This window comes from Nymphaea colorata, chromosome 6, assembly GCF_008831285.2.
Source record: "Nymphaea colorata isolate Beijing-Zhang1983 chromosome 6, ASM883128v2, whole genome shotgun sequence".
Taxonomy (NCBI): Eukaryota; Viridiplantae; Streptophyta; class Magnoliopsida; order Nymphaeales; family Nymphaeaceae; genus Nymphaea; species Nymphaea colorata.
In genome coordinates, this window is record NC_045143.1 from 4,204,070 (window position 1) to 4,219,829 (window position 15,760).

Sequence of the window (15,760 nt, forward strand, 5' to 3'; positions counted from 1 at the left end):
TAGGTTACTATGTCCCTAATTGAATAAGTAAACATTCTTTGACAGAATGAGAGAAGGAGAAACGAAAAATCCTTATATTTGATGAAATGCTCTTGTAGTTGGTGAAACCAAGTTTCTGTTAGGTGAACCGGCAACTAATGCAGCCACTTGGACGTCCGGCGACTATGACAGGGGAAAGAGGGATTGTCTCACATTGCAAAAAAGAATAGTGGCTCCAAAAGCTACATTCATCCAGCAGCTAAATTCCATAAACGATTGTGTCTATATTAAGGCTTCCCTTGCCATCAGGCATTTCAAAGACAAAGGCGCCGACGATGGCTATGGAGCGGCAACCGGCACTGCTGCGACTGCAAGTCCTCTTGCTTTTTCTTTCCTTCTTGCTTTTCCACCAGGCGGTTGCCGAAGTTCACTACCACGAGTGGGTTGTAAGTTCCTGCAAAGACATGATCACCCATTATTTTTCTACAAGAGCTAACTTCTTGTTTGAAGGAATCCTATTAGTAAATTTATGGTGCTATCACCCTTAAATTGAAAGTTATTTTGCTTCTTTCTTATTCTTTATTGAAGAGAGTTCATTCTAGACTTTCAACATGGAAAACTCTACGACTTGCTTTATTGGTGGAAGACTTGCTTTATTGGTGAAAGACTGAGAAACTCTTGCCTTTGCCAAAAGATAATAACTCCACATCTTGAGGTGATCTGAGATGGCATTCCACAGTGACGGTGACGGAGGTTCTGCTGTGGCTGCAGGTGGCTCCAACTTCATATACAAGGCTCTGTCGCAGCAACGACATCCTGACGATCAATGGGCAGTTACCAGGGCCGACCTTATACGTTCACAGGGGTGACACTGTCATCATCAACTCCTATAACCATGCCAACTACTCCGTCACCATTCACTGGTACCCTTACTGCATAAATACCCTTACACCTCTGTCTCTCTCTCTCGCTTTCTCTCTCTCTCTCTCTCTCTCTTTATATATATATATATGAGTGGAGCATCAAGCATGCAAGCATGCAAGCAAGCACATGTGCATGTGTGGATGTGCAGTTTTACTTAGATGTGTGTGTGTGCAGCTGTGCGTGCATGTTTAGATCTGTGAAGTGGGGATGAAAACATATGGAAATTCAGTGGTGATATATGATTTGATGGGATACTGGAAACTTGATGTGAAATTGTAGGCATGGATTGAAGCAGCCTAGGAACCCATGGTCGGACGGGACGGAGTTTGTAACCATGTGTGGTGTTCCACCGGGAAAGAATTTCACCTACACTCTTCTCTTCACAACTGAGGAAGGCACCATTTGGTATCATGCTCACAGTGAATGGACTCGCGCCACCGTTTATGGTGCCATTGTCGTTTACCCTAAGATGGGAGCCACTTACCCTTTCCCAAAGCCAGACAATGAATACGTGGTTGTTATAGGTAAATGTTTCTCTCTCTCTCTCTCTATCTCTCTCTCTCTCTATATATATATATAGTTTAAAAGGTTAAACCTATGAATGAACAAGCAGTGGAACCAACGCGTGCTCAACTCCACCTTGTTAGTTTGTTTGATAAATTAGTAAAGCTCAAGCTCAAATTTTAACTTCAGCTTTTAACCTAGTTGAGTTAGAGCTACAGAAACTTGACTCCTCTGAAAATTACAAAAACATTCCCATTCTTTTACTCTGTACATAAGAGGTGCACGCAACCTCTTCTCCATCAAAAAAGCCATTAATTTCTGGTTAAGGAGAAATAGTAATAAATTTTAAAAAGGAGCATCAATATAAGGTATCAATGTAAAATGAGTATTTTTTTATGCGTCTGTGTGTGCAATTGCCTACAAGATGCCTCACACCTGGCTCTACTCCTGTTCTTCTGCTCTGACACTGCCGACCACCTGCCGCTGGCATTGCACAGCTTATCTCTCGCTCTTCTTCTTCTTTATTTCTTTAAGCGTTCGACAGTTTTATTTTCCAATTCTTTTGTTTCTGCTTCCCTCATTCTCATGACTCGTCGAAGTCTCCAATCTGCCAACCATCATCTGCTTGCAGGTTGCAGCTTTCAACCTTTCGCACTTCCTCGTTTTTATTGTTTAATTTGTGCATCTACATTATCTATTTCAAATCAGGTTCTTCGTAGTTTAGTTAGGAGGCTGGTTGTAATTATGACAGTTGTATTTTTGGAGCTCTGAGCTTGAGATTACAAGCAGTAATGTAGGAACATGATGTGCAGGGCCCGTTATCATTTGGTGGGCTTCTCTATGCTTTTCTTTTCTCGTTTCTTGGAAGAAAAATGGACTGTCATTTAGAGACGGTTCTGATATTGCCATCGCTAAGCATTTTGAAGGTGATATGTACATTGAAGCAAGAGGTTGCATTTTCAACGTTCTATATTTAAGAATTCCCAGAGTGATTGAGTGAATAAGCATGTCGATGTTACACAAGAAAGATAATTAATTTTAGAGGATAGGAGCATAAGCTTGAGCTGGATTTTGTCTAACCTAATCGAGTTTTAACCCCACCTTACCAAGCTTGACTCAAATTTTATCCAAGCTCATACCGCACAAGCTCAGTTGGCTGATGTACATCTCTAGTCGCACCTAAGATCCACATTTATCGTTGTTTACTTTTTTGCATTGAGAGAAGATCTGATTTAAGACTGGAGGTGGAGGATCGGTATTGTCCTCAAATCTTGAGACAGTGGGCCAGGCCTTATTAAATAGGCTCCCCAGTTGTGAGACGCCAACTTACTTAATTTGTAGTGTGCCTGTTTAAGACAGGTTGGTGCTGAAGGGTCACCGTGGCTTACCCGGGAGTCGGGATATAATCTGTATCAGATCCCGTCTTTAATGAAGTCGTCCTACTCAAATTATCTGCGATCAGGTTCAGTTCATGCCATGGAAACCAAGATTTGCTTAGCATAAGAACAAACATGTATGTGTAATGACATCGGATCGGATCATTATCCAAACCAGTTGGATATTTGGACTCGAATTCAGATCCACATTCATCCATGAAATTCTAGGAAAAGTAACCAGATGATCTGGACCTTTTACCAGATGCAACCATGTGGATTTCAAATCAAACCAGTAGTCAGGTAAATGAGCCAAGTCATTTGCATCTCTAACTTCATCTTCACGCAAAATAATTACCACTTAAATCTATTACTTACTAGTTTTTATACTTATATGAGCGTTTGGCTGACTGATGAAAGCATGCAATTTTTACTTTTGTACAAATGAATTAGGTGAATGGTGGAACAGTGATATAATGGACGTGTTTGTGGAAGGGGTGACGAGCGGGAAGGATTTCAACGTATCAAAAGGATATACCATAAATGGGCAACCGGGTGATCTGTATGAATGCTCACAATCAGGTAAGAAATAGTTTCTGCCATCTCTTTGTAATTAACAAATTCCCAGCATTCGCTGCTCGATCTAACTTGCCAGACATTTTATGAGACATGAAAAACAGACACGTAAATCAGATTTTCTGAGACTTTTAGGATTAATTGATGAAAAGAGCACGTACTTTGGGGGAGCGGGGAGAGAAAATGAAAGGAGAGAAAGAGTTGATCGTGTCTCTCTCTCCCTGTAAATAAATAAATAAACAAACAAATATAAATGTATCATACCCAGTCTCACATGCGAGACCTTTGATTAAGTTGCCAATTAATATGAAAGACAAGTTGTTGTTGTTGTTTTTTTTTTTCCAAGTCCGAATGCACCTCAAATGAATAAACACACGTGTTTCCTTTTTTAATCTCTCTTATCCCTTGAATGAGATTTCAACCTCTTCAAATGATAATAGGTCACCTCATATGTTTACAACTTAATTTCTATCCTGTGGATTGATTGGAATCAACGGCCAAAAGTATTCCCACTAAATATGGTATAGGAGAGCCTGTTTGCAAAACTAGTTGTGTGCACGCCCCCATGCACAAAAAATTGTGCACAAAGGTGTGTAATCTCCAAAATACCTTGATTAAATATGAAAAAAAACTTTCCAAAAAGACAAAAAAGGGATTATGAAAAAATATAAAGAATTTAAAATGTACATTTATTTATAAAAAAAATTGTAAAATACCCCAATCCCATTTTTACTGTATTTTTGTTGCATGCACACTAGTTTTGGTGGCAGCTGTTTGAAATGACAAACCAATAATCAACAATTTCCGAACGAAATGAAATTGAAATCGTTTTCATTTGGTTTTTGATGATGCAGGGACAAGCCGGTTTGTGGTTGAGTATGGCAAGACGTATCTGTTCCGCGTTGTCAACGCAGTAATGAGCTTCGGGATGTTCATCGGCATAGCGAATCACACACTCAGAGTTGTTGGTCGAGACGGAGCCTACCTTAAGCCGTTTGAGAGAGAATTTGTCCTGCTAAACGTAGGGCAGACAATAGATATCCTTGTGACGGCAAATCAATCACAAGGTCTCTATTATATGGCCACCGATACCTACAAAATTATAAAGTCAACTCATGATGCCAATAAAACAACAGCCATAGTAGAGTACAGGGGCTACAACTCCTCGCTAGCCTCATCACCACCCTTACCATATCTTCCATCCAACACCGACACAGCTGCTGTGTATGAATTCAGCGAGTGGTTGAGAAGCCTGGCATCGGAAGAGCACCCCGTTGATGTTCCCATGGAGATCGACACCAGGCTAGTCATCACCATGTCCTTGAACGAAGAACAGTGCAACACCAGTGCCTGCTCCGAGGGCTATAAACTGGCTGCCAGTATGAACAACATCTCTTTCCTCAACCCCCGGATGGACATACTCTCCGCCTACTACGAAAGCATCAAGAACGTGTACACGACCGACTTTCCGGCGTTCCCGCCGTATATGTTCAATTTCACGGCGGACACGTATTCGAATGATCTGTTAGTACCGGTGTATGGGACGAGGGCGTTGGTGGTGAAGTATAATGCGTCGGTGGAGCTGGTTCTGCAGAGCACGATGTTGCTGTCGGGGGATTATCATCCAACCCATCTGCATGGGTATCACTTCTGTGCGGTTGGACAAGGCTTCGGCAACTTTGATCCCGTGAATGATCCGCACAATTTCAACTTGGTCGATCCTCCAAAGCTGAACACGATCGACGTCCCCTTCGGCGGATGGGCTGCTCTCCGTTTCAGAGCGGATAACCCCGGTAAGTAACTTTACTTTCCTGCTTAGCTTCCTGTTGGGTTTTTCCGATACGAATGCCTTCATATCTTCTTTTCCGGCTTCTCCTCGGTAACGAGGTTTAATTAACTAACTCCGAAAGTGGATACTTATAGTTAATTTGATGAAGTGAATGATAAAATTAAAGCTTTCCGAACAAAATAAATGGACCTTATTCTTTGACTGGTAGCTAGGCATTTCTTGTAGCCCAAAGAAACATCTAGAAGATTGCCATAACATTGGTTTGGATCCAAGAACGCAGCAGTATTGCCTCGGGATCACAACATATTCATTTTCCACTTGATTGAATGGAAAGAAAGCATGGATAGGAGTCAATTTCTTGAGACTGTGGCTTAGTCAATTTCTTGAGAAGGTCCTGCCAGGCTCTCTCTCTCTCATCCTTTCTGCAATCCTCTTGGTCTTTTGTGTTTTACCATTGCACTTGAGAGAGACAAAATCATAGAAGGAGTAGCCAAAAGAAAGAGTAGATTATGGAAATTGTCTTTTACTTAAATATATCGTTCTTAGTATGCGCAAAATAAGATGTGCTTTTCTTCTGTAAAATCTTCTTACAAAAAACATATGGAACACAATTGAATATGATAACACGCCACAATTGAATATAGCGGACTGACTTATCGGGACAAGTGGCAATGCAGGTGTGTGGTTTCTTCACTGCCACTTGGAACGCCATTTTACTTGGGGGATGACGACGGTGTTAATAGTGACCGACGGCCCGAATCCTGAAACAAGTATGCTGCCTCCCCCAACCGGCATGCCCAACTGTTCAGACCGAACTGTCCACGTTACTCGAGATCACAAGAGCAACGAGCCGCTGGAAGACGGCCTGATGCCGGCCGTCAACGTCAATGAGGACGGTGTAGATGTGTCTGCGTGATAGCTTTAATGGTAAGTGCTGAGGAAATATTACTTACAACCTCCATTTTCTGTCTTTTCTTCAAGTAAATTTTTATATTTATTTAAGGGTATTTTTGGATTTTTCAAAGAGTAATTTCATGCCTAAAATGAGTGTTATATGCCAAGTGCACAACGTGTGTAAGTTGACGATAGACCCTTCTATCAATATATATATATTTACTTTCATGTCATGTCATAATATTCTACACCTGCATTCTTAACCTCATCATTATTTCATATCTCTATCATTATTTCATTATAGTGTACCTATTATCTTGTTCCCTACCTATTATCTTATTCCCGTATTACCTATTATCTTGTTCCCTACCTATTATCTTATTCCCGTATTACCTATTATCTTATTTCCGTATCATTATTTCATGCCCATAACCTCTGAGATAACGACAATAAGTGATATGAGATAATGATATATATGAGATAATGATAAATGCATGAAACAATAGGTATGATAAATTATTTTTATTTTTTATATAAGAAATTTTACTTTTTAAACTTTTAATTAACTTTTTCATAACCTTTTTTACCCTTTTTAGTCAAAGGTTTTTTGGTCATTATATATCCCTACACGTATTTTTTTTATATTTTTGCGTAGGGATGTGCATATAACCATTTCCAAAATCACAATGGTATTGCAAAGCCAAAACAACACATGGAAGATCATCGAGACGCTCTTGACTGAACTTAGGCCAAGGAGATCATTTCACATATGTTTAAAGGAAAAAAAAAAAAATCCTTCGAGTGGCAGAGCCATGTTACGCAGGCCACAAAATTTATTTTATGTACATATAAAAACTTCTATAATTTTCAGTTTTTTTACATACGAGCGCCCCTCAAAAATTTGAAATTTAAACTTAAAGTACCTTTAACTAGACATTTCTGACTCCGCCACTGATTGCTCCCCCAGTTTGAAAGTTAAGTAATGCTGCCGCTAAATGTATTGAGTTTCAGATCTTTTTTGGATGAACTTAAGCCGACCCTTGAATACTATTGGAAGCTAGTGGCCATTAGTGGCCACCATAATTTCCATGATTGAACATTAAGGAAGTAGAACTAGAAGATGCATGTAAATCCTCCTGGGAGGAAGGCTTTGTGTAGAGCCCAACAAAACAAGGGAAGCAAAAAACAATCAACCGAACCATACCAGCCATCTTAATTAGGCCATCGGTTCCCATTCATCACGAAGACAATTCCAACTCGGAAAACTATTTACGACAACTAGAAGATGAGTGTCTTTGAGTTGGATTTATGAGATAGAAATTAAGGACAGGAGTCAGAGGAAATCCAATAAATATTTTTTGAATTAATCAAGCTACCATCCTTAGGCTGTTTGGCTCAATCATTTTGTTGAGAAAGCTTGTCCGTCGGCAATGCATGAAAACAAAAGATAATGAAATAGGTTAATTATTTAAATAGGTTGAGTAATGAACCCACTTCTGAAGAAGACTAGAAGGATCCGCCCTTTCCCCTCACACCAAATTCCCTTTTGTGTCTTATATCTTGGGTTAATTTAGGAGTTGGGTAAGATATGATACACCGGCCTTTTAACTTAATGGATTTTACTTAGACATATAATTTTCAGTATGGGTAGGCAAGACGTGCTTTTTTTAAACTTATTTAAACATTTTTTCATGTTTCCATCTATTAAGACTATCTTTGTCGATTATTTTATAAACTTAAGCAGTTGTGCCTAAATGATCGGCAGTTCCATATAAACATACCAAAAGTTTGAGTGGCTTCCTTAAAATTCTGTAAAATCAGCATAAGAAACCTATTTAAGGGATGACTACGTATCATCTTTGATGAAACAACCAATTTTTATAAACAGCAAAAGACTCGCATATAACAGACTGATTTAGCTGCACATGTGACAATGCAGGCGTGTGGCTTCTTCACTGCCACTTTGGAACGCCATTTTCATTGGGGATGACGGCGGTGTTAATAGTAACAGACGGTCCATGAATGGATCTGTCTCTCTAACGGGACTGGAGAATCCGCTGGGTCCGACGCTTCCTCATTACTCGAGACAAGAACAGTAACTAATTGACGACGGCCTGCAGCTGCCGGCCGTCGATGTCCATGAGGACGAAGGGGATGTGTCCGCGTGATAGCTTTGAAGCTCTCAAGAACGAAATAGTTCCAAGAAACTGCATTTCTTTTATTCTCTTCAAGTGTTTTATTTCTTTTCTTCTCCTCTTCGAGTGTTTTTCTTATATATTTGAAGGAAACTTTTGACTTTTTCTTTATGCTTCCATAAAAACAAGGGCCGGGTGTCCATTTCATGTTGCTTTTCACCATCAATATATATATTTACTTTAATATCCAAACATTGAACTGTCTATCATTATCTCATACCCGTTTGAGATAATGATAGTAATTAGTATCATATATTGGCCGGGGTATAAGATAATAATAAGTATGAAATGGGGTATAAGATAATAATAAGTATGAGAAAACAACAAATATATAAAATAACATATATGAGATAATAACAAAGGCATGAGATAGAGCTGTAAGTGAAGGAAAAAAGAGGAATTTTTTTTTGCAATTTTGAAAAGTATATTAGTCATAATAGTATGCATATATAAGCTGACAAGTTTTGTCTCTATCAAATCTAAAAATCTTGTTTTTGTGCAGTTGTTTTTTTTTCTTTACAATATTTTTTCTATTAATCATAGACATTTTTTGTTGTTATTAAAATGACACATGAAAAATTCATACATGGCACAACATATATAACATGCTTCGGTGTTTGCAGCTAAAAGGAATCTGCAATAGCGTAGCTACATGCCAACTTGTGTGGGCAATTGCCGCCACATTCTCACCTAAATTGTATGTTTATGCATTAATGAGTCCATATAGTTATTTGCAAATTTTTTTCCTGTCAGAAGACTTTTGACATCCTTAGTTGTTAGAATATTTGTTAGAATATGTGGCATGTGCACCCCACCTCACCAAGCACTCAAAAGATTTTTGACATCCTTGGTTGTTAGGCCATGTGGCATGCACCATTCACTGCATGCACTCCACCCCACTAACCACATGCATAAAAAAAATGGTCATCTTAGATATTTTATCTTTTTTACTTTTCACATTTTGTTTTGCTTTTACTTCGACAAAACTATTTTCCACCTTGGAAAACTTTTCGTTTGAAAAACTAAAGCTGCTGTGGTCATTTTTCACTTGCTCCAAAATAAGTGCACAAGGTTTGTACATGTAAGCTCGCTTCACTTGGTTAGTAGAAATATTACTATCCGATCTTTTTTTTTAAAGCTAGTAATATGCACCTCACCAAAGATATAATGACCAGAATACTCCTATGCAGTAAGAAAGAGAAGCGTCTTGTAGGAACAAAAAAAAAAAGGTTGTGAAAAGGGCAAAAAAATTAAGACCTTAAATCATAGGAGAAAAATATTTGAAAGAATGAAAAAGATGAAAGATTTTAATATGAGAGTAATAAGAATAAATGAAGAAATAGAATGAGTAAGCACCAAAGATATAATGACCAGAATACTCCTTATTATATGAGTAAGCAATATAATAAGCATATTTTTGAAAATAAATGAAGAAATAGAATTTATTTCACCTTGACCACACTATTGGTGCACACAAAATGTAGCTCTCCATTTCATTTAGGAAATCATTTAAGCTTTTTGCATGGCCATGTGGAGGTGGCAAGAGGAAATGAGAAAAATGAAAAGAAGAGGAAGATTACATACCCTAAATATGGACAATATTAAAAATGAGTCTCTTCCTTTAAATGATCTTATGGTAGCCTAGGATAAAACTTCAAGATGGTGAGAATATCGTCCCAAGAGATCCCTTCAAGATCACTTGAAACGTTTGAGCTCGGAGAAGCTTGCTCTCAAAGTTGGAAAAGAAGAAGAAGAGAGAAATGAAGAGAAAAAACTCTAAAACTTCAAGTGAGAAAGAATTAAAAGTTCTCAAGGACTAGCTCATGTTCAAGAGAGAGAATTGTAGGGGTATTTATAGGAAGTTTTGGAGCCAAAACTTAAAATTTGAATTCTCTAAAATTTGACTAGATTTTCATACGAATTTTAAGTATTTTTGAATAATTTTATTTTTTTAAAATAGATTTTGACCAAGTGGAATTGTCATCAACCCTTCAAACATCCATTTGAGGTGTGGGCAGAGCTAATGCCTACCAAAAAAAACCAAAACTACCACCAAGAGGTGGTTTTTGACCCAAAATAGGGCCTGCACCACGCACAAGCCTTGTCCTGGTGGCTGCTATCGTGCGCCGTCGTGTGAGTGCCCATGCATCACCTCTCTCTCTCTTTTTTTTTTTCAAAAAAAGTAAAATCAATAAGTAAAGTGAAATAAAATAAAAAAGTCTGTTTGATAAGGTGCATAAAGCAATTTTTTTTTTCTAAATGTGTTTAAAAATGGCTTTTGTTACAAATGGGGAGCCAACTTCATTTTGAGTGACTTCGACCATGTTTTAAATTCAGATTGGGTTCAATTGCAAGATGAAGCGTTCTAGTGAGCGGTTTAAGCTCAAAATTATATTTTGGTGCTAGGACGAAACATAAAATAAAGGAAGGTCCGTCTATGAGTGCGCTCAATAGCATCAAATTTTGTCATTTTGATCTCATCTTTGCATTTTGAGTTTGAAATGCTCGATTTGGATTTAGACTATTGTTTTGGATCTGAGAATTGAATTTTGGATTTGAATCTTGAGTTTAAATTTGGGTTTTGAATTTGAATTTTGTGTTCATGTTCAGATAAAAGTTTATAAATATATTTTGGATTGAATAGTCACGAATTTGTTTTGGGTTTAAGATTTGGCTTAGGTCACATGAATGAAATCCAAATAAAATAATTGAGATTTGATTGAAAATGAAATTTACTTTCTCTTTGAAAAATTTGGGGTGATAACATATGCCCTTCTTTGTTACTAAGCCGAAATTTGTCGTGCTTAATTGCAAAGGTAAACACCATAAATTTTGGAAATTTTGGCTAAAAAGGTTGAATTGTCGGAACTGCATTTCAGGTTTAACCCCTCGCCCGAATGAATTGTTTGAGCTTATATTGCATGTTTAACCCCTTGCCTGCATGAGTTTGCTGAAATTGAATTCAGGTTTAGCCCATCTGAATGGATTGTTTTGGCTTGCATTGCAAGTTTAACCTCTTACCTGCATGGGTTGCTCTTGGCTTGTGTTGAGTCTAGCCCTTACGTGCATAGGTTGCTTTGGCTTGCATTACAGGTTTAACCACTTACTTTGTGTGAGTTGCTCTTTTGTCCTTAATTTCAGGTTTTACTTTTTTTTGAATGGGTTGCTCGATAATAAATGGTAATGCCGGGAATGAACCCTCATCATCTCAAATACCTTTGTTGAAACTGGGAGTGAGACCCTATTGCTCTTACATTGTTTGAGACAAGAAGACTTGCTATCACCTTGAGTGCCTTATGGTGAAGTTTTTGTTTTCGGCAACGACTAGATTTTGAACTTGCTTAGTAAAATTCCCCAAACTAGCACTTGGGTTGAGCTTACTTTGAGAAGCCCTTGGCCAAATGACCAAGTTGCGCATGTTCCATCAGTTTCCCTTGTCTAGTGACATGGTTGAGCTAGCTTTGAAATGCCTTGAAGGTAGAAGCCGGACTGTGATTGATGAAATCTTTAGCTTAGCAACTGAATTTTAATTGGGATATGACCCTTTTCTTGACGGACAATGATGATTTTGTAAAAAAAAAATGTCGTAAAATAATTTAAAAAATGCCTCAAAATATCCATAAAAAATGCCATAGTGTTGGGAATTGTCATGTAAGCGATAGGATATGATTCAAAACAAAATATGCCATGTACTAGGTAAAAGATAAATGGTTGATATCTGGGATTGAGATTGAGGTGAAGGAAATAATGGAAAAAGCCTCAATAAAAGAAGTGTGGAAAGTTGATATATTTTTTGCCAATAGAAAAAAGAGGGTGCAAGAAATTTGTTATGGGGTCTAAAAGAATTTTTGATGTGTTTTTAATGACAAGCAATTGAGACAAAGCTTGTAGGAAAGAAATTCGTTATAAGAATACGATCAATAGATAACGAAGTTGATATCATTCCAAAGATAATATAACAAAATAAAGAAAATTATGAGTGATCTATTATTTGTGAATTTATTTTGAAATGATTAAATCTCAAGCATACATGTTGTTTGATTCATATAGACTCAACATGAGTGAATGAATAAGTTAAAATCACATGTCTAATGATTGAAAAATGAAGTAAACGAAATGTTGGCAATCAACTCGAAATAACTGGTGTCCTAATAAAATAAAAAAAGTAGTAAAATAGGAAGAAAGACACATCATGTGTATTGAAACTAGAAAATTATTTGGCTAAATATAAATAAGAAAAAATGCATGATCTGAGTCAAACAAAGTTGGTAATCATGTTTAATAATAGAACATTGGACAAATGAATAAATGAGAGATTCAAAAGGTATGATGTAGATTTTGAAGCAATTTTTTAAAAAATAGACTTGCCGAATGATAGAATTTGAAAAATCAATGGGTTTATGACGTGATCAAGTTAAAAACTACATAGAGATGATCAAAGAAGACAAAGATTTAAATGAGGAATGTGGAATGTAAGGTTATTGAATTGATCAAGGAGTGAATGGAAGACACGCATGCATTCATCATAAATAAATATCTAGCATTTTCTAGGGTCATATACATTTATTATGCATATATTTGAAAAAAGAGCATAGAACCCCAATTAAGTTTGGTTTGATAAATTATGATTATTCTATATAAGATATGCCAATATATCTTAGCCAGGAGGCTTAGTACGAGCATAGACTCCTCCATTTAGGAACTAATGGTAAGATTTATTAATTTATTTTTGAACACTCGATACATCACAAGTTGCCACTCATGGTACTAACCAGGGGACTCTTCCACCCAAGGTGTGGTTCAATGATTAGGTTGATTTTCCAATGATTAACATAATAAACTAAGGTATACAACAGCAACTAGAATGACTTAATGGCCCACACTCTAATAGCACTGGAGGAAATAACTTGAGCAAGAAATCCATGAGCATATATATTGTCTCAAAATTGATATGATTCTCAGTGGTACTAGGCAAGAGCAATGATAAGGTGCAAAACATAATCGGACAAAAAATTGAGCCATTACATATCCTGGAACTCAAATTTTTGAGTCTTGATAAAATCATAACCACATAGATGGGTTGAGACCTAAAGGCTGATAGGTGAGACACAATTCCTTATGAGCACTACCACATAATTGTATTTGTGTATTCTCTATCCGATTGTGCTAAAGTTGGTGGTGTAAAGATCGCCAACTAAAAATAGAAAAAACCACCAACTTAAAGTTGTCTGTTTGTTGGCATTTAGTAAGTTACTTTACACATGCTGAGTATTTATGAGTCGTTCAATCGGTTGGACAGGTACTTGTATGAAGCACAGGTACGCCTAAGTATCCAATCAAATACTTGGTCAGAGTTTGGGCATTCATGACAGTGACTCACTCAAATTTTACGGTGGAGTATGGTGAGTAAGTGTCAAAAGGAAGGGCCATGGAGGGATCCACGTTCCTCCGGAATTCCTAATTAGGTCACGTTTGATAGCCATGGATCTCAGTTTCGCAGTGATCTAAGATCTGTAGTTTTCAAGCCCGACCTCCTCTCCTATCCAATTTCAAATCCATGCTTTTTACATTAAAGTGTAGATCTGAAATCTAAATTAGGGGTGGATGCTGAAATCGACAATTTGATTTCAGCTATCATGGAGTTGAGATTCTCCTTGGATCCGAGATCCATGAGAAATCAAAAGCAACCTAAGAGTTGAAAGCAGTGGGCTTCTACTCTTCATGAGTCTTGCTTGCCTTTATAACCTTTATGTCTGATTAATTTACGAGACATTATGACTTCAGTAGACACTAGTGGTTGTGATTTGCATCTACCATTCAAACATGAGAAAAGTCATCCATAGACAGATTCTTGACAAATGGCTCCTCCAATATTGTGGAAAGATAGCAAAGTATTTGGATTTGTCTCCCAAGTGGTTGAAATCATGATGGGTCAATTTAGAATTGACTTCCTCTGTAGTTGCGTAAAACTGATTGGTTCTGGTTTTCAAAAAGTAGCATTGTGGATCAATTCTGAAATGAAAATGCTGGAATCAAGATTCCATCGACCGTGCTCTGCTCCCTCGTGCCCCACCTTTTCCCAACCCTCACCCACGATGCCCTAACACGCCTTTTTCCTCCATCCATGCCGTTAGCTATCTTCTCTCTTTGTCCTTTATCCCCACCAGCAATGAAGTGCAGCTGATCGGGAGTTTTCAACTCTTCAAACAGCAGGTTGCAGCAGGTATGTGAAGATCTTCCCTGCCCTTGCTCTCTCTCTCACTCGTTTTGTCAAAGGATTGACGAGGGATGGCCTTTTCTTTGCATAGAGAGAGGCTGCTCCAGAGAGGCCAGCTCCACCCAATACAACGTATGGAAGATGGAGGAAGCAACCAGAGAGGCCAGTTCCACCCAATATGACGTATGGAAGATAGAGGAAGAAGAAGAAGGGACGAGAGTCGAAGAGAGACGAAGGTCGAACAAAAGGGGAGAAGAAGAGGCAGGCGAGCGGGCGAGCTTTCTTAAAAACTTAAAAATAAAAAAAAAACCTTAAAAATTGGACCAAAGTAGTCTGGTGCACATTTGACCGCACCCGACTCATGTCAAACAGGAGTAGGGTGCGAATAAAAAAAAGACGATTTTAACCGGGTGCGCCTGACCGCACCCGACTCTTGTTTGACTTATTTGGGTGCGCACCGAAAGCGCACCAGTACCCGCACCCACACCCGCATCGCATCGACACGGGTGCGAGGCCAAACGTGGCGCACCCTGGTATCATAGCATACAACGTGCTAGCCAAAAAGGAAAGTAGTAAAATTGATACCAGAATAGAAAGGAAGAAGAATGACACACAAAGTTTTTTTACATGGTTCAGTGACAAAGTTCTCTTACGTCCATGGGTGCATTCGGCTTTTTTTTTTTAATATCCCAAAAAGATTAGAGTACCAGAAAAAATTAATTGTGCCCTTTAAACATGGGAATTAGGAGTTTTCTCGAGCAGGCCTTTTATTTGGTAGGTAATATCGATGAAGATACCATGAAGGCTATGTACTTAGAAGTAGAGAGCAAATTGAAAAAATGACCCTAAATCTTTGTATACCGACTCTACACCATAAAATGTAAACTTACATAAACACCTATACAAAATTTTTCGCATTATGAAAGCCTATTAAGTATAGATCAGACCCCACGGACCACGCTCTGAGTAGACAGACAGGTGCATCTCTAACCCGATTAAAAGGTAAAAATTAAAGCAGACAGTCTTGAATTCCAACAGTTAGACCAATTCAGAAAGCAGTTTGTTCCTTTGTTAATGTTTTATATAATAACTAGGTTTTGGAGATTGTGATACCCAATTGGCAGCTTATGTACTGGCGATCTAATCCAATACATGGTGCTAGGAAAAGCTTTCTTGTGCCTATGCTCTTGTTACGTTGGCCTGAGAAGGATATATGCTGCGATGACCCATTTTGATGGCTGCTCCAATATACTGGTCGTCAATCTTTGTCAGATTACATAGCTGCAGTTTACATAATATTTCAGTGATA

At 38.0% G+C, this 15,760-nt stretch overlaps 1 protein-coding gene across 2 annotated transcripts; it reads left to right on the top strand.

Moving 5' to 3' along the window:
• The first annotated feature begins 213 nt into the window (after positions 1-213).
• On the top strand, positions 214-15,412 carry LOC116255518 (laccase-14-like). Of its 2 annotated transcripts, XR_004172885.2 has the most exons (8): positions 214-425; positions 751-902; positions 1,183-1,427; positions 3,234-3,362; positions 4,211-5,149; positions 5,823-6,072; positions 13,534-14,457; positions 14,543-15,412. XR_004172885.2 is itself a non-coding variant. In XM_031631368.2 (7 exons), exons 1-6 carry the CDS (start codon positions 315-317, stop codon positions 6,059-6,061), a joined length of 1,815 nt encoding a protein of 604 aa, XP_031487228.1. In that variant the 5' UTR covers positions 215-314; the 3' UTR covers positions 6,062-6,072; positions 7,979-8,343. The 2 variants fall into 2 exon arrangements, 1 of the variants encoding a protein (XP_031487228.1); XM_031631368.2 differs by lacking the exons at positions 13,534-14,457; positions 14,543-15,412 and adding an exon at positions 7,979-8,343 and having other exon boundaries at positions 215-425.
• Positions 15,413-15,760: the final 348 nt, after the last annotated feature.